At 40.3% G+C, this 19,642-nt stretch overlaps 1 protein-coding gene across 4 annotated transcripts in view; it reads left to right on the forward strand.

Annotated features, from left to right (window-relative positions):
* SLAIN1 (SLAIN motif family member 1) overlaps positions 1-18,555 on the forward strand; it is a 58,962-nt gene extending 40,407 nt beyond the window's left edge. For all 4 annotated transcript variants that reach the window (XM_056329449.1, XM_056329450.1, XM_056329451.1 and 1 more), the window contains 4 exons: positions 342-680; positions 10,729-10,893; positions 12,846-13,137; positions 17,461-18,555. In XM_056329449.1, coding sequence (XP_056185424.1) covers positions 342-680; positions 10,729-10,893; positions 12,846-13,137; positions 17,461-17,536 — 872 coding nt within the window. In that variant the 3' untranslated portion in view covers positions 17,537-18,555. The remainder of the gene's footprint in view (positions 1-341; positions 681-10,728; positions 10,894-12,845; positions 13,138-17,460) is intronic.
* The last annotated feature ends 1,087 nt before the right edge of the window (positions 18,556-19,642 follow it).

Below are 19,642 nucleotides of genomic sequence, written 5' to 3' on the forward strand. Positions count from 1 at the left end.
GGCAGAAAAATAGGTGCCTCCTGAAGGCAATTCATCTTATGTTCAGAGAGGCATCTAAGACATCTCACAGGTACTGCATTTTGGAGATGCCTGTACTCTTTTTTTATATTTTTTATTAAAAAGGGATCTCGAGGGAAATAATTCAGGCTTAAGTGCCTGAAAGGTAGACATGGAAAGTTGGATAAGATGAATCCTACCTCAAATCTTCAGCCTGGTGATACTGTAAATGCAGTTCTTGCTGTAAAATTATGTCTGCTTACCTACTTAGTTTTCAAAATTGAAGTGCGTGTTCAGAGTTAATTACAGCAGAAACCAAATCATCTTTCTCTTGGAATTTACAGGCCTTAGGCAAGATTATGCTTCAACTTCAGCATCTGTGTCAAGGCACAGTTCAAGCGTCTCTCTGCATGTGGGAAAGAAAGGGACATGCGGTGACCAGGAATATGATCGCTATAGTCTTGAGGATGAGGAAGAGTTTGACCACCTTCCACCTCCGCAGCCACGGCTGACTCGCTGCTCCCCCTTCCAGAGAGGAATTCCTCATTCACAGACTTTCTCCAGCATCCGGGACTGCAGGAGGAGCCCTACCTCCCCACACTTCCCTTCAAATACCTATCAGCAGCCCTACTACTCTCCTCAAGCCCAAACTCCAGAGCAGCAACCAAGTAGGATTAATGGAGGTGGGTTGCATACTTTTCTGAGAAGTTGTCTTTTTTTCGCTGCAAAGTGCCAGTGCCATTTTAAAGATCAAGTTGTGTCAACAGAGTGAAGTGTGTTTAGAGTATGACAGCTAGATCAGTCCATGAATTGTGACAAGGAATTTAAGCCTGTGAAAATGATTTGAGGTATGTTCTTGCTAAGTAATTTGCTACAAAATGTGATCTGTGACTGAATCGTGGAAGTTGTTGCTTTAGTCTGTTTTAAAGTGCTGCAAGGATAACCACAAGTCAAGAAAGAAGAAAAAGGAAAGAACATCTTTTAGCAGGCTGGTAGTTGGCTAGATGAACTGATGAGGCTTTTGAGCTTGGCCTATGCAAGTCCATTGTGAATACAGTAAACTACAAAATAAGGTTTTCAGATTTTCGTTCCCTTTTTTATTTCTGACTTTGCTGTTAATGAAACTATGCTGTCAGTCTGCGATGAGTGCTTATGGCAGGGGTCAGGTCAGCACTGTGCTCGTGTTCTGGGTCTGGTAGGGCAGACTGTAAGTGGGAGATAATGTCACTCCCGAACTATCCTGAGCCATTGCTGCTTTTAGGACTGCATTTGAGATGTATTCCAGAGTGTCTGGAAGATTTGTCTCTCGGTGCTTACTCAAGACTTAAGTTTCCCTCCGTTATTGCTGTTACCTTCCTTCATTCCTTACTATGATCACAATTTTCTTCCTCCTGCTGCATCTTACTTTCCTGTTCCTTCAGTCTTTTCCCAAAATTAATTCAAAACAGTCAGTTTTCAGTCAGAGTCTTGTTTGTAACGTTACAGCTTACAGCTCACCCTTGGGCAAGAAAATAAAGGTGCTATTTACAGAGCGCTGTAGATATGCATGTTGCTTTCCTGACAAACAAGACATGACAGGTTGGTGCCAAAAGCACTTGCATTCAAATTAAGACGTGGCATGGAAGTATAATCAACAAGTGGCAGTTCATGAAGAAGGGCGATATTAACAGAAGGTAGAGCAACGTGGGTGTTACAGTTGGTACAGCATATGTGCCATATTAATTTCAGTGTTATTTTTCTTGGTGGTGAAGGACAAGAATAGGACAGCACTCATGGGCTTGCAGAAATGTTGGGGAGATAGAAAGGAAGGTTATGGGGCATTTTTTATTTAGGAATAAGGACAGGATGTGGTGCTGTGATCTTTTTGTATGGTCCTCAAGTGCTTTTTCAACTATTTTTTGGTGTTCAATGTCAGTGGAACTTAAACATTGGATTCTTGCATGGAAATCTCAGAAAGTACTTACAAGGACACTACAAACACTAGATTCCTAGTTTATTAACCAGAAAGCATATAAATATAAAAGGCCACCAACTTTACCCCGTGGTTGCTTTTTTTCTCAATAACTGTGAGGTACTGGATAATCTTTTGGTGTCACTTAGAAGGTGGACACACACAACTTCAGTTACCTGTTTGCTGGAGTGGCAGACAGTCCTATAATAGCCAATACCACTGTCTTTAGAGGGGAATTATCTCTTCAGCTTCTGTACCTTTATCCTCTGACTCATGCAGCACTGATCCACATAAATAGCAAATACTGATGGGGAGAAACCTTTTACTTCAGCCGTGTACAGTTGGCAGGCTGGCAGACAAGAATTCAAGTCATCTTTGTATTTGGTATGTCTGAGTAATATTATGACAACATCTTCTCATCATTACTTCTTACCGTCTTGGCAGCAATTTCATTGTCTTTCAAGAACTCCTACACATTGAAATGGAGGTAGACTGCAAAATAAGAATTTATCTGAAGCTCAGTGTGGTGGATGGTGTGTGACAGGTTCCACACTGTTACAGCTTACCAAGGCAAAAGAGAAGGAGGGGTGTGATAGGTGGAAGGACTAAACTGTTCAGTTACTGCTATCAATATATGTGGAAAGCATCATCCATAATTAATCAAAATCGCACATATCACATCCTGCGCTGCTCTTGGCCATTACAACAGTCTGCCCAAATCTCACTTCCTCTCTCTTCCCCTAAAGAGATCACTTGTGTTCTTGTATGTGCAGTCAGCAGTCTGTCCCCTCGTTCATCTGGTCATTCACAGAGCTCTCCGTAAGAGTAAGTTGCAAGTAACTTGAATTTATCACTTGGTCTGGGGTGAAAAAACAGTGTTTAGCTTTGACACAGTGTCTCCTCAAATATGTGTTTAGCTCAAATAAAATTTTTGGCCTTTAGGGAAACAGTATGAGGGATGCTGTCCTGCCTGCTTTTATTCATATGGTACGCTAGATGAGGTACTTACTCTAACTTTAACTATGTGTACTGTAACAAATACGCTGAAGGTGTGATAAACTTGGAAAACTTTAATAATTCTTTTAAGAGTATATTGGTGGCCTGATGAGGAGCACCTGCATTTAAATGCTGGGATGTGGGTGCCTACATGTGTATGAAGGGCTGAATTTAGCTGCCCACGTACAAGTGCTCAGCACTGTATGAGATAACTTTGATGCACCCTGCTTGGCTTCACCATCACCATGGGTCAGTGCTGTTTAGAGGCCATAGACAACCCAGGGTGTCTCAAATGGCGTAAGGTACCTATATGTAGGCAGTGACTTGTGCACTAGGTGTCAGGTCTCCCACTATAACTAATGGTCTGCTTGTTCTTTATTCACAGGCGACTGCATTTTAGTTAGCAGAGAGATAGTCTGAGGGTTCTGGCACTAATCTGCCTGTGCTTGGAATGAGGATAAAATGTTTTCCAGCTGTGTTTGAGGCTGTAATTTTGAGCTCACACATTGTTCTTGCCAGTGTATTGTAGTAAAGCGCTGCCCCTGCTGTAATTTTTACATTCTGCCCTACTTTAAATTGCTGTATATCTATTTTACAATAAAATACCATAGATCTGTTTTAAAATACCACACCATCTAGCCCCTGCTCTCTGGCACAAGTTCTTTTTCTCACCTTATCCCACCCATGTCTGAGTGAATGGTACCAGTGCCATTTACTGCCAGTCTCCAACAGCTGGCTGTACTGAAAGGCTCCTGGTAAACACTAGCATAAAGTGGCAGATGTGTTAAGATGTGAAACGTATTAAAATGTGTTCAAGTTGTATTTGGGGCCACTTTTAGCACAGACTTTAGGCATACCTGTTGTTACCTCTTAACATTTTTGCAGCCATTGCCTGTAGCGTGTGTATGTTATCTTTACTTTCTAATAAATTTTATTTCCAGTTCTGGCAAGAATACACTAATAGAAAAGCTTTGCATGAATTCTGCTTTTTTCCTTATTTAATTACACCCTCTCCCTAAATCAGCTGAATTGTCTGTAACAGTGAGTTACATCAGGAAAATTCCATCTGTGGACTTTTTAAGGCATTCTGGTTTTCAGGGATTTTTTTTTAATTGATCAGTGGGTCAAAAATAGATCATTTACAGAAGATCTGAGAGAGATGGGAGGTGAATAGCTTTTGCGTATCTGTTGCAATTAGCTAAACGGAATCAGTCTAATTAATGTGTGTTTCATAATTTGACAAAAGATTTAGTATGTTGGCAGTGGAAAGATTGCTGTTTATACCTCTCTCCCCTTCCTCTAATTTGGAGAAGTTCATGGTTAACAACTTAAAATATTGCTAATTCTATTAATACCAAGAATACTTTATATTTAGTAATTTCATATAAGAAATACCACCAAATTCCATAAAACCAAGCTGTGTTCTGCTTTGCTGTCCATAAATGCACACCATTTTTATTATTTTTTTTTTTTACTGTGACACAGAAGCCCTTTCATTTTCACTTTTAAAAAATATTTTTTATTTCTGTTTGGTCACTTTGTTCATTTTGAATATATGTTAATATTTGTACTCTTTATTACTTGTGATTTTGTGAAACCAGAAGTAAGAGATCTATAGTGCTGTGAAATCATCCAGAGTAGTCAAAATCAAGGATAGACAAGATACTGCAAATGGGATTGATCCTCTTGAGGTCAGGCCCACTTTCCAAATCTTGAGATGAGCTTACTCATAAACTTTTATTCTGGCACCCCTTATTTCATGTGCATTTTAAAGTGTCCATTTTTATAATACCTGAAAATTAGAAACTCTGTACTTCAGACAAATTATTCCAGCTAAAGAGGGAGTTTATTATAATGCAGTGAGAAGGGGCAGGTGAAAAATGCATCCTTCATTGCATAGCAGTGCATGCAGTTTGGTTAATTTTATGGTATATTTTCCATTACCTTTTCATGTTGTTTTTTTAAATTTTTAGCTTGGTTGATACCTTCATAAACAGGCCACAGATACCATTCACTTGAAAAATTTTGCTTTTATTTTCCAGAAACTTAGTGCATGTGTTTCTGGGGAATAACTTTTCTCAGGCACAATATTATGATTATTGGCTGTTGCAATACTTTGGAAAGCTACAAATATGGGGGTTTGTTGGGGTTTTTTTAAGCGAGGTCCAGGCAGGTATAGAAGAACAGCATTTCAAGGGCAGTAGGTTGATGTTTAGATATGAGTTCAGTATAGACTAACATTGATTTCTGTGTTCGGAGAGGTCGGAGAAGATCTGTTCTTGCTGATTTAGAGAGTGTTTTTCTGCTTACAACCTCTCTTCTTCAGATAAGAAGGGAGAATTCACTGTAGGAGATTGTTGCAGACTTTATTAAAGAAAAGGAGAGCAAAAATCTTACTTTGTCACCTTTGTGATTCTGTACAGCCTGCTCTAGGTGGGCCTGCTGTAACAGGGGGGTTGGACTAGAGAATCTCCACAGATCCCTTCCAGCCCTCTCACCCTTCTGTGAATCTGTGAAGTTAGGTTGAGAATAGTGATCAGTGGGGAGAAGTCATGGAAGGATAATGGAAAAATCTTTAATTTGCTGTAGCTGTCTGTGGTGGGAAACGTATGCCTGTGAAGCCAGAGCGAGATGGAGTAATAGTTCTGAATAAAATGAAAGCGTTCAATGTTAGCAAAATGTAGGTATTGAAGAATGGTGTCTCTCTCTTTAACTGAGACTTGCTTTTAGTTCTTAATCTGTATTTCTGTTTTTAAACACTGATGTCTCTGCTGTATCAACTGATGATTCCTAAGACCTTTAACTAGACCCTGGTGTATTTGGGATGTCATAGATGTTATCGCCATAACAAATGTAAGGCAGATACTGAACTCGGGTCTTCCAAGATGAGAAAGAGAAATTAATCTCTTAAAGTGAAGGTGTAATTGAGTGTACAAGTTTGTTAAGGTTTCAGGCCAAACTCTGAATATTTACATAATACAGATTTATGTATTTAAGTTACAACTTAAAATAGAAAAACACAGATACTTTTTTCCTTATGTTTTTTCCCCAACTTTTTTGTGCATACAGTACAGATAAGGCAGAGTTGAATTTGTAGTGTTTGTGTGAAGTATTAAAATAGATGTAAGGAATTGCTAATGTAGCTTAAATGTTGATACCGATTTCTCTGAGACCCTAATAATTATGGTTTACTGTATCACATTCCTTAGCAATGGTGTACTTTTGGCAAGGCTTTTGAGTCCTTTTGTTCAAATAAAACATTGGTAACACTTGCAGAGAATAACAATAAATGAATAAATGTGTTTTAAGACACTTCACTGTAGGATCAACTTAAGTCCTCCTTGCAAGGAGAGCCTCACTGGATTAGGTGCTTTGGCAGAGAGAAGATGATACGTATCAAGAACTGCTACAGAACTCCCAGTCTGGCAGCCCACCAAGAGCGCACCTCTACTGGGGCAGCTTTGCTCCCAAGGGCAAGGTCTGTGCATGCTACATGGACTTTTATCTTCAGCTGGTGATAGTATTAGGCCAGGGAAGGCAAAAAAAAGAAGCGGTGGAATAGGGGCAGCTACCTGCAGAGCTGGGACCAGAAGACAGAAGGCAGGTGCTGCCTGTTCTGGTGTCCTGCCAGAAAGAAGCTGAGCCACCAATCCCAGGCTGACTTCAAAGAAGTGGCATCAGGGGAAGAACATCCTGGAAAAAATCAGAACTGAAGCAGCTGGGTAAGAAGCAAACTGCTGTCTTTACTGTAATTTTTTGGAATGTCTGACAAAATAAGGGACACTTTTGCCTGCTTTTTGACCCGTCTCTCACTAGTAGTGAATATGATCTGTGCTGTGGGATGGTCTTTTCGTGCACATTTTCAGTTGAGGGCAAAGAGCCTGTGTTTCACAGTTCCCAGTTTTTCCTGTGCTGTAGGCAACAGGCAATTCAGTATGGATGTCACATATGGGAAAAAGTGTAAACATGCAGCAGGCGATTCTTGGTGTATCATTCTGCTGCAAATGTGTGAAACAAAGACAATGTCTGCCACCTAAAGAACACTGAGGAAGTGACAAGCCTGTGTGTACATGCATGAACTATTCTGAGAAGGTGGGAATAACCAGGCATTGGTTATTGACTGCCTTCCATGACCTATCCCTGCATTTTCTTCAGAGTTTCAAATATCTCAATAATACAATGTCTGTAGGTCATGCTGTTAACATCTCAAAGAAGGCTGGGAAAGGCGAAGATACATCTGTGATACTTTATATGGCTGCATCCTACTTAAACATTGTGTTTATTTTGGCTTAGATTATAGCTGAGACTCAGTGGTGGGTCACAGTAAATATGGATGCTCTAGAAGGTGCAGGTCCTTTGGAGTTTCCCGCTGGTGTTAATATCCACATCTTCCTAACAAAATGAACTCTAAACAACCAATGATCTTTTTAGGCTTGCCACTGAACCATGTTAGTGCAGAAGAAGTACAGAAACTGTAGCAAATACCAGCCTCCATCATACACAGGACTGTTCGGGCAAATTACTTCTCACCTGAGAAGACATCTCAGCTCTGTTCCTTCACTCCTTCTCTGTTAATTTTCTCATCAGTCTTAGAAGAACAAGGATCTCTAGAGAGGGAAGGTTTGCTGCTAGCATTTTGGAAAAGTATTTTTGTTTTCTTCTCATATACTTCCAGCAAGTCTGTATATCATCACGTCTCAGTAGCCTGGAAAAATACTAAAATCACATAACACCACTTCATACATCAGTCTCACAAGAGCCAATGTTTCATTTACAAACAAAGTATCTGTAAGACTCTTCCCACTGTTCTTGGGAAGGGAACAGGTGACAGAACAAACTTCAAGAAAGAGATGAAAGAGGATGCATCATCCAAGATAAAAGCTGCAAAGTGCTGTCAAGACAAACATTTCTGGGTTTTCCCCAAACACAGAACTGACCTCCTATTTTCATTGCTTTTCAGGGCCATTTATCTCAGCAGACACAAGGACCCGTCAAAGAAGTAACACAGATGCTTGATGGATGAGAATTTGCAGGTGTAGCAGGAATCTGCTGCCTGAGGACTGAATGAATCAGCAGCAGAACAGACTGTTGGAACAAGAAGGGACTAATGAACAGGAGGCAAAAGACGTGGCCAGCCATGACATGGAGGAAATCCAGGCTACTTCTGTACCTATTTTTTCTGCTGCTGTAGCTGCATCCACTGGACAATTCAAGGCGCAGACTGTGCCTGTGGTGGCTGATGCAGTCCCTGAGTGCAAGAACATGTAGTGCCCAAGGAATTCTGTTTGTACAATGTGATATGTGGATAGTATTACAAAAGCTATTATATGCAGTGCCATCTTCCCTACCACATCCTGTTGCTCAAACCATTTTTGCTGAGTGCTGTAATGTTGACCTAGGGTTTTAAAGGCTAGACAGGGCTCCAAAATTAATAGTAGCTACAGACAACCCATATTCATGAATTTTCTGCTGCTCCGGGCCAAGGGTTGCATCATAGGACAGTTCCCTTTCCAGTTTGCAAAGTCATAAGTATTTCAGAAATGGGGACATATAGTAGCCGTGTGGATGCCATTGTTTGCATCCCCAGGACAGTTTTGGAAGCCGGGTGACTGACATTTTATCATTGTTCTATTAGTGATATTAATACCACCTGACTAAACCACAGTGGTAATCCCTTTGCTAATGTTCACTGCTATATTATTGACAGTTTCAGCCTGCCAGTGTCAATGACGAGTCGAAGCACAAGAACTCTTTAACTCTTCGATGTGAGATTATCATTAAACTGGGTTTTTCTTAGGATTTGGCTGCACTCTAGTTTCTGGGAACTCAAAACTTGCATTTCCTTTTCCTGCACTGAACTTCTCCCTATCTTACCTCCCATACCTTCCGTTTGATTTAAAAAATACGAAAATGTAGTGTATTTAACTCGCAGGAATATTTAAACTATTTCCTAGACAGCAGTGGGTTTCTGTCAGACCATCTATGGTAGCTGAAAGTCAACCTTAGTTGAGATGGAAGAGAAGGTCTGTCATTACAGGACTTAGTGTGCATGATACATTGTCAAGGGCAGGTAGGCACTAGCAGCTGGGACTTGGGACATCAGGATATTAGAAATGCTGGACCACTGAAATACAAGGATGTTTTTGACTATTTGCAAGATTCTGTACCAGTTCTTACCATGAGGACCAGTCATAAAACAGCTGGAGTGGTAGCTTTGCTGTGACTCGATTTGCTGGAGTTACACAGGCGTGACATGTATTGAAGTTACTGTTAAGTGACTACTGACACCCCGTATAGACAGAACTGTACTGTCCCTTCGTATTACTTGTCAGTTGTTAGCAGCTTTAAGGATTAGAGGAACTCATGATGGTGCTAAATAGGTTATATATTTATGTGGACTGACAGAGATTCTAAGTAGATTCGTTGTTTCCATGGACTAAACTTGCCTTGTGTGAGCTAGGAGGCTGACCCAAAACAGCGGTTCCAAGCTGTGTGTCGTTCCTGTGCATAATCAGAAATGTCAGCCTTCAAATGCCCTGCTTGCCATTGGAGAGCACTGTCGTAGCTGCTGTTTAGAAGGCAATCATACCCAGCTTTCTGTTGCAGTGTAAGAACAGGAGGCAGACATCTGCCAGGTGCTGGAACCTACAGCAGCGGCAGGAGCTGGTGGCCTCCACACTGACCACGGTACCAGGAGAAACGTAGCTGCCTCAGCAGGGCACAGCTTTTGTGTTCGTGGTGTTGTCAGTGACAATTTAACGAATGACCCGTTATTTCCCCACAGCAGTGCTTTGCTCTGAAGTCTTGTCACGTCACAGGAGGCAATTCATACCAGGTCATGCAGTGTGTGCCTTTCTGCCACCGTCAGTCTCTTCTGATTTTACAGGACTGAGTCATCTCCCTTTGGCCCCATGGCAGAAGAGACCAAAAGAGCTTCCCCTTAGATTACCTAATGCTGTTGTGGTTGGGAAGTCTTCTTGAGACGTCAGACTTGGTTTTGGTTTCTCTCTCCAAATCAGCTAGCGTGAGTGGGGTTGCGAACATCTTCTAAGCTTTTAGACACTTACCTTAGGCATTGAACCTGCCCCAAAAATATTTGGGACATTTGCAGCTTGCTTTTTGTGAAAGGCCCTACAGGTCTGTTTTGAAAATGCCCGCCAAATCAGGCACCACAAGCAGGACTGTAGGGAGAACCACCAGATCTGAAACACCTGATGTCAATGCAGGGCTCCAAGCAACTGAGCAACATCAAGATTTAGCAGGTTTTGCGCATAGTCACCAGCAGAAATATAACATGCTAATAAGGGTAGATACTGAATGGAAATTTTTAACATCTCAATGGCACCTGAAAGCAAGATTTATCTCACCTGTCTTTAGACATGCACAGTGTAGATTTCCTATGTGTGACATTGCCCCTGGAGCCTTGCTTTGTATTCACTGCAAAGAAACAGGCACATTTAGGACATGACTCATCTGACCTACTTTACATGTTTATGTGAAACTCATCCTTACTATGACACTTCAGTGTTTGAATCCTTGTGATTCCGATAGTGTACTGCCTGTTGGTGTCTTTAAGATGATTTGTGAATAATCGTGCTGTTACAATAGCCAGAGGGGTTCAACTAGTAGGCTGTCAATAACATATTTATATTCTTCCTGCAGAGCAAAACCTTTCTTTGTGTTGAAGTAATTTGTTTTAGTTTTGGTTTCTACAAAAATTATTCAGAGGCTGCTTGTGTTGGAAATTCTGACCTAACTATGGATGTTGTCTTCTTTTGCTTCAGATAAACTTCGGAGAAGCATGCCTAACCTCGCGCGGATGCCAAGTACCCCCACCATTAACAGTAACACTGGCTTTGCTAGTTCTCCAGTCACTGTGAGGAACAGTCAGAGCTTTGACTCCAGTTTGCATGGAGCGAGTAATGGGATTTCAAGGATGCAGTCATGTAGTAAGTACCTGTCGTCTTTGGCTGCACACAAGGAATCGATAGAGTGGTAAAATACATGTCACTGAACCCCCTGCTTTATGAGAAATTAAAAGTAGACTGTGTTACTTTTGCACCGGGTTTCAATATAGCTCAGAATTTTCAAAGTTTCTATTTTGGAAAGCAAATTCTGCTGATCCTGTTATGCAGTATTGAGAGTTTCATCACCACCTTCTTTTATTCTTTACCCATTCATTTTGTGCTAACTTAAAAACTAAAATTATAATAATAATTAGTATTGTAGAAGCACCAATAAGGCAGTTAATTCATACAAACTTACAGTTTTAGGTTTGATACTGGAATTGAATACTGCCTTTCTTTGAAATTTATACAATGCTGGCTTTACACTACATTGTATAAATACTATCTTCAAATACGTGACCTCTCTCCTTTAATAAACTTCACTTTTTAAATCTAACTTTAATAAAGTTGAGCCACTTCCGTCTGAGCAGATGGAGGGTTATATCCTCAAGTATAATATACTTGTTGAGAGGGGGGATTAAAATTACTCTGTAATTAGTTTAATTTAAGTGACTTCTTGATGAGGGGATGAAGGGTGTATTGATCTAGTGGATGTTGAATTATTAATGTAGAATGTGAACAAGATCATGATTCAGATTCATTGTTTCTAGCACAGTGGTTGAGGTACTTTCAGAGGAAATGGAAAAAGTAAATTTCATTGGATGCAGGCAGGAGAAAGGATTTAATTTACACCTCCCATGTCCTGTGAGGTTTTGGAGGGAGAGGTTAGCAAAACCTTTTCCTGTGGATATTTTCTTTCAAATTTGAGCAGAATTTACAAATGTTTTTAAGACCACTATATTGCATCTTTTCTGGAAAATACACTTAACTGCTGTATTTGTTTTGTTATATTTTTATCCTGTTTGAATAGGAGAATGGAAGTAGTTGTTCAGGTTCCCACTTGAATTCGCATGGTAGTGCACTGAAAGTTTATTTACTGATTTAAAAAAACAACCAATTTCTCTGTGTGTTTATGTATGTAATATATGTGTGTGTGTATAAAATGTGATTTTTCTGAAGTAACTTTTTGAAAAACATTTCTAATAAGTGCTGTACTGGGGTATTTAAGAAGCTGTGCTATGTTAAGAGTTCCATAGCAGTATATTGCCAATGTTGTTTAATTGAATCGCACATCTCTGTTTTCTCCTGTACCTTTAAATGATTTTAAGACAACCTTTTTCAAAGACTTGAAAAGCACTTGGCCTCTATGTGATGTGTTAGTTTATCTGCTTCAGGCTTTTGACAGTTTGCTTTTGACATGGGTACTCTGGAACAGATGTGTGTCTGCCGTACACCAGAGGGCAGGAGTGTGTAGAAGATCTGTGTGTAAAGCTTCTGAAACCCGTAACATTGATTTAAAATGGTAGTTTACATAACATTGACCTTGGTATGTGCTGTTATATTCAGGATCTTTTTGTAGCCTTTTCATTGTTTTTATACATGATGCTTAAACTTCTGTGGTGATTTATAACGCTTTAATGCAACGTTCCTTAAACAAGATTAGGTTATTGCAAGCAACCTTACAAAGATCTAAATGATATAACAGTAATTAATTGATACCTGCAGCATTTTTTCGTGTTTAAAGCTCTAATTGCTTAGGTGGAATTAATGTGCTTTTAATGGCTAATTAAACCTCTTTGAGAGGAAAAAGAAGGATGAATACGGGGTGCGGTTTTTGTTTAGGATGGGGATACAACAGGGTGTTTTAGTTCAGTGCAGTGTTACTGGGTACAGTATTGAATCCAAGGGTTTTTTCAAGAGTTTATAATTAGCAAGTAAATTATATAATGATGTGTTTATCCCTATTCGGATCTGTCTAGAAATGAGCATTTACTTCTTGACCTCATCTGTTGCATGCTTGACCGTGTTATGTCCTTTTCTACCACTCTTTACAGTTCCATCACCAGGACAGCTTCAACACAGAGTTCACAGTGTGGGACATTTTCCAGTGTCTGTCAGACAGCCTCTCAAGGCTACTGCCTACGTAAGCCCAACCGTACAAGGCAGCAGTAGTAATAGCAGTATTCCAGTGTCCAACAACGTGCAGTTATATTCTAACACTGGGATCCCGATGCCAAACAAGACTGCCAGTCAAGGGATTGTAGGGCGCAGTGCCCTTCCAAGACCATCACTGGCCATCAATGGGAGTGGCATACCCAGAAGTAAAATTGCACAGCCAGTACGAAGGTAAGAGTTAAACAGGCCTCCTTCCCTATGTGGATGGCTTTGGCTTAGATTTTGGGTTTGGGGGTTTTTTTCTCCTGGACATGAAGCTGGGCTATAAAACAGAAGAGTTTCTAGCTCCTGGTGCTGACTCACTGCATGGGTGAAGATTTTTTTCCAGAAATAGTGATAAACAATGGTTGCTGGTAGCTGCTAGTAAACTATGATAATTGATAGAATGTAATCAATCACATATAAATAAGAACGGATTGCTGGCCATCAATAAGAAATCAAAATAAATGGAAACCTCAGGTCATTAACATATGTGGCCTGCCTTCTTCCAGACTTGTGCCAACTGCTATTTCAATGTCACAGGATTAGCAAATCTTAAAGAGTACTCAAATAGAAAGAGTTCCATCCCTGTGGTTGTAAGTGGTTGTAGACTGTGAAAATGCAACTCGTGACGTTACAGCATTGCAATGAAGGAAATATCCTGGATAGTTCAGTCCTTGGGTTGAACCGGCATCCTTTCAGTTCCAGCTGGGAGACAGTAGACTAACAGAAAATCGTGGAGTATCACATAGTCGCAGTGAGCTATACTGTTAAGCAAATGCATTTTTGCATTTTTCCAAGAGAATTTAATCTCCAAATGTGTGTGGGGGGGGGTTAGGGCAAGCAATAAAATAAGCTTGAGGAAAGAGACTTGTGTTTTAATCACCTTATCACAGCTGGGAGTTAAACTCTTAGGTGTATGTTCTGTGATTAATAGGTGGTGAAGTTTGTCAAAGAGAAACTTCTATCAACTTGTGTCAGCTCTTCAACTGTTTCTTCCCATTGCACACATCCCTTTTCTGGTGAGGGTCTGCTGTGTGACCACCTGATTTCCTTTTGGATAAACTGTCACTGTTTAGCTCTCACCATTTTTATACTTTTCACTAGATACTGACTAGATCCAGAATAAGTTCAATTCCTCGCATTCTTTCTTTGGTTGAGTTACTTAGGGATTACACTGATGTGACTGACAACAGATTTTGACCAACTGCAGTGAAACTCTGATAAAGAGCTGTCAGGTTTCTTCTTTGATGAAGTCTGTACCATGAGATTTCTATTATAACCTTCTTTGCTCTCTGCTGGAACACTCTGTTAGAGTTCTTTATAGTAGAGAGTTTTCTTTCTTTTCTTCTTTTGCCTTTCCTCCACTTAATGTTCTTCTGCAGAGCTCTTAAATCTTTCATAGCAACATGTGAGAAAGAGACTTTCTGGGCCACGAAGACCAGTCCCTTACTATTTTGTAACTTTTCATACATCAGACAGTATTAAAGAAAAAACAAAATTAAGAGGTTTCAGTTGGAGGGCGAGACACTGTACTATCAACACTGTTTTTATTAGAAGCTGATTCAGACCAGTTAACAAAGCTATTTATAGTCCAGAAAGTCTGGGTTCCTGTCGTCTTACCTTCAAATGTACCTTAGCAGCATCGTATGTTGCCATGGAGCCAGACTGATGATCCTTGAAGATGGATGGTCTTTGCACTGTGGAAATGACAAGGACGCTAAAAGCACAGGCAGATTGGAGTTCAGCCTACAGTTCTTTAAGACCCTCATTTCATTTTATTTATGCATGTAGAAGATAAGGGCAGTTTCAGTTCATATGGAATTTTCTTGGAAGGAATTCAGCCATCGGAGGCAGATTTTCTCACTGTTGACTTTTGTCACTATGGTCATTTCTAAGGAATGGCATTGCTAGTTATCTGTTCAAGAGTCTAGCTTCTTTCAGTACACTGGAAACTAAGCAGTGTTTTTAGTCGTGACTTGATTAAAGGTTTTTTAAATAAATCAGATGTTCAGGGAGAATGTCATATTAAGAGCAAAGCTCTGTCTTCATATGTATGGCCAGACTGTTAGGTAGCCAAGTTACTGGTATTTTTGATACTTAAAATAGAATCAATCATAGAATGGTTTGCGTTGGAAGGAACCTCAAAGATCACCTGGTTCCAACCCCCCTGCCATGGACAGGACACCTTCCACCAGACCAGGTTGCTCAAAGCCCCATCCAGCCTGGCCTGGAGCACTGCCAGGGATGGGGCAGCCACAGCCTGGAGCACTGCCAGGGATGGGGCAGCCACAGCTTCTCTGGGCAGCCTGGGCCAGCATCTCATAGGTTGTAAGACACTTTATATAGGCCTGTATTAGGGAACTTCAGTATTTACTGTGTAGGATCAAACACAGATCCCCCACAATGAGGGGTTGCTTTTGATAGTTTGTAAAATAAAACCATAATAGCCAAGATAACCAACTTGGCTAAATATTAACTGCCTTTCTCCTTGCCGTGAGAGATTCATGCATCCACAAGCAGTGTAAAGAAACTGTAACAGTACATTCCATCTCTTCTTGGCCTTACAAGTCAGACAGCGCCTTTTTTTTTTATTCCTGTTGAATGAATCCGTACAACCCTCAGCCTTCCCACTCATGCTTGGGGCTTCTTGCAGACCCCTACCTTCCAGTCCTTCACCTTCTATCCTTACACAATGTGAGGGGCAGCAGTGACAGGTCCCGTAGGGTTAGGTGAGTCGGGACCCAAGTGGGACAGCCAGGCTGCCCCACAGTGCACAACCAAGAGTAGCACTGATGATGACCAGGGTCAGCCAACAGTCCCAGTCTCCAGAAAAGTCCACAATGATGAGGCAGGCCCTAGCTGAAGTCAGGAAGTCAGTCGGCAGCTCAGGGTATGGATCAGTCCCAGGTGCCAGGCGCAGACATGGCTGCAACGTAAGCATAGCTCCGGAGGCCAAGGTGGGAGGCTTGCTTGTTCCTTCTGCCTTATACTGGAGCCAGTCACTGCAATCCAGCTGGCAATGGAAAAGTAGAAGAGGACTATAGACCCTCCAAAACTCTGTTATTGCAAATCACGTGGCATCGTACTGACAGCTTGTACTTGTTTGAAACGGTTTTCAACACTGGCACATTTTCCCGTTCACTGCCCTGTAGCAGAGATTCAGCTGTGGATTTTTTTTTTTATTATTCTTACTGTTGCTTTCTAATTATTCTTTACTTTTTACCCTCTCCATTTTTTCTTGAAGATTGTTAAACATACTTTCCTCTTTTTCTTTCTGGAAAAAAAAGAAATTAAAGCAGCAGTTGCAGAAGACAGCAGAGGCAGGTCATGTTTTATGCTTCAAGTAACTGGATTTATATCAAAGATAAGGGATCCCACAACAAAGTGGAGCTGCAGAAAAGCAGCTTGGATGAACCTAAATTTAACCAACTTTTTTTTGGTTAAGTGCAATGTTTTTGCCATAAAAAAGGAGTTGTAGCAGATAGGCGAGAAGCTGTTCTGGTGATTGCTTTTAACTTACTGACTCTGCCTGGGTTACAACATACCTCTGCCTTTTTCCAGCCAGGGGCATTGGGAAGGGAGAGGAAGCATCAGTAACTCACAAGAAAAGCAGAGAAGTGTGAGAACAAGATACCTGGTTTTATAAGAAACAGTTTCAAAGAATTGAGACACTTTATTTTCAGCAAATTCTGGTGTAACAGAAATGGGTTGTGGCAAATTCGAGATAGCCTGCCTCATCACCAGTGAGTTGGCATACAGGTGGTTGGTTTTCCTTTTTTTAATTTTTCTTGAAACAGTTACCTCAGTAGTACCTGGAGGGTTTGGAAGATGGTCAACAAGCGTTTTATAGCAAGACCCTGTTTATTAGTGAGAGATGCAGGGACGGTGTGAGAGTGGGGGCCCAGAGGAGGGTGAGTTCCCTGCAGGAGTGCTGGTGCTGAGGCCAGCAAGTCTCTGACTTTGGCTGTGGCATGGAAGTGCATTGGCACGTCTTGGATGAGGGCTGGGAGCAGGACTTGGTAGAGTTCTTAATCAATATAGGATTCTTAACCAATATAAAGTTCCTTAGTGTCTGCATAGTGTTTTTATGAAGTGCTGGGTTTTCGTGACCATGCTGAGCACAACAGCTTTTTGGAGAATATTTCCCATTAAATCTATGCTGTCCATAGTGACAAAAATAGGTTTTTATCATCTATAGCCCTGAGAAAATCTTCCCATTTAGAGGGGTCTCATGCATTATGGCAATTACTCACCAAATTCTTTTTTACAAACCTTTTACCCAGTTAGGACCAGTAAGAATAATGGGATCTAATTGGAGGTGGCCTTAATTTCACCCTAGATCTTTACATTTGCATTAGCATGGAGCCAGAAATACACTAGTGATGTGTCCAAGCAAGCCACAACGCCACTGTCACTGCAGAAGTAAATAATGTTTGTTACCTTGATCATCTTTCACATGAAACATGACTTCATTTGCCTTTTTTTTTTTTTTTTGTCATTCGGTTAATACAGTTTTCTTCAGCCTCCAAAGCCACTTTCGTCACTCAGCGCAATGCGGGATGGGAACTGGAGAGATGGCTGCTATTGATGAAGGATGCCCATCAGCAGTGGAAAATAAATAATGCGGATTTCATTACCCAGCTGGCTGGGTAACAATGATTTGGGAAAGGAGGGTCATACAGCATTATTTCCCCTGGGATTTTAATATTTAACCATCCATAATGCAATGTCATTTTTAAAAAATGAACATCTTATCAAATACTAAATATTGCACTTAATCAGTTACCTGAACAGCTGCATTGTTATCAGACTAACAATGGCAGTGTGGGCATTTGGAAATGAAGTATTACTTATGTGCAAAGTACCAGAATATTTCCTTGGAAAGAACTAGGGTGATAATGCTTTCAGTCAGCTTTGCCGTACTGAAATTTTAAGATAATTTATTCAGTGTAAAGGCATCATGCATTTTATTTTGAATTTGGGGGGACTTATGTATGTGCTTGAATTCTTTTCTAGTGTTTCCAGTACATTTTATTTTGTATACTTACATTCATTTAAACTTGCCTGAACCTTGAACGACAGAGAGATAATTTAACTTTTCTGTGCCATAAATAATATTTTTGGGGTAATGTACTTTTTTAGGGCTAGGAACATATCTTACAAAATCGTACCATTGGCAATACAAAGCAGTATATTTATGTTGCAGAAGCACAAAAAAAGTAGCATTCACTGGAAATTGCCATCCAGCTGGGTCAGCATGGTTTTGTTGGTCTTTCACCATTTGTTCAATTGTTAATTTATTGTCATAGTGTTTTGTATTTAAAATGGCAGCATAAGTCACATTGCACTTACAAAGATACAGTGATCTCTAAAACTACAGTTGATTTTCAGTACTTTATTACAAAGAATAAAATTGTAATGTTTTATTAACAGTTGCTTATGGAAAATGAGTTTTAATGCAAATAAATCTTTTTGATAGATCTTTTACAAAATCCAATTGCACTAATCAATGCTTTCTTATAATGGCATATGACTTAATATTTGATTACAACGTGTATACTGCTGTTTTGGAATGTTTCAGAAATAAAGAATCTATTTCAGCAATAATGCTGTTCTTGAATGTGCAATATAAACATTGTCAGAATTTGGCAGCTGATACCTGCTTAGCTCCTGAATTTTTTATTACTTAGCATTTATAAAGGTTATGCTGGATTTTTGCAAATAGTAACAGAGTTCTGAAAATTTCTGATTTTTTTTTTGATTGTGTTATGACGCCATAGTATGCATAGAAGTCAAGTGTGTATTACTTTGAAATCAATCTTATTATGATCTTAAGAATTTTTTTCAGTTGAACATTCAGATTCTGCAAGTGCAAATGTGACTTGCAATGGGAAACGGAGATTGTGTACCAGGTGAGCCTTTCACCATGGCTCTGAATTTGCTCTCAGTTTTGCTCTGAATGGCTTGAGGACCTGCGTTTCTTAAAAGGGCAAACTAAAACAAAAACCAAAGAGGAAGCATTTAGTGGTGAGTAAAACCTTCATTACACTGAGAAGTGATTGTGCAGTAGTGCAGTAATATCCCTGCACAGCATAACATTGTTTAACAGAGATAAACAATTCATTTTTCAGACTTCAGTTCTTTTAATCAGTTAAAATCGGAATTTTGTGGGAGGGGTTTGGTTGTTGATTTGTTTTTTTTCTAAAAAAGACAGAACTGTTGAAGAAGGTATCAAGAAATATTCCAACAAGGAAATTACCTCTGCACAGGTAAGAATTTCAGCAGGAGTCTGCCGAACTCATCTTGTTCATAAGAGGCTTTAATTGGAAGAAATTACTGCTGGTTAAAGCAGTCATTTGTAGACAGTCTCTGTTGCCTTGAATGGTTTATCTCACTTACAGACTGATCATGGCGGGGGCGCAGAGCCAGCATGGGGGTGCTTTGCTATTTGCCTGTGACAAGGAGGGATGCAGAACCTCCCAAATTAATAAGGTCTCCTGGCTTCTGGTGCTAGGGAACCAGCATGGTCTTTTTCATCATAGATGGCTGGAAACTAGTGGCAATGATTAGCTTCTGCTCACTGCTGGCCGTTCCAGCCCTGGTCTGAGCTGTATCTTCACTTTGTTCATAGCGCTGGGATTTTATCCCTGTCCTTCCATTATCTGGGACATCACAGCCCCACATGCTCTCGATT

Source organism: Falco biarmicus, chromosome 2 (genome assembly GCF_023638135.1).
Source record: "Falco biarmicus isolate bFalBia1 chromosome 2, bFalBia1.pri, whole genome shotgun sequence".
NCBI classification, from domain to species: Eukaryota; Metazoa; Chordata; class Aves; order Falconiformes; family Falconidae; genus Falco; species Falco biarmicus.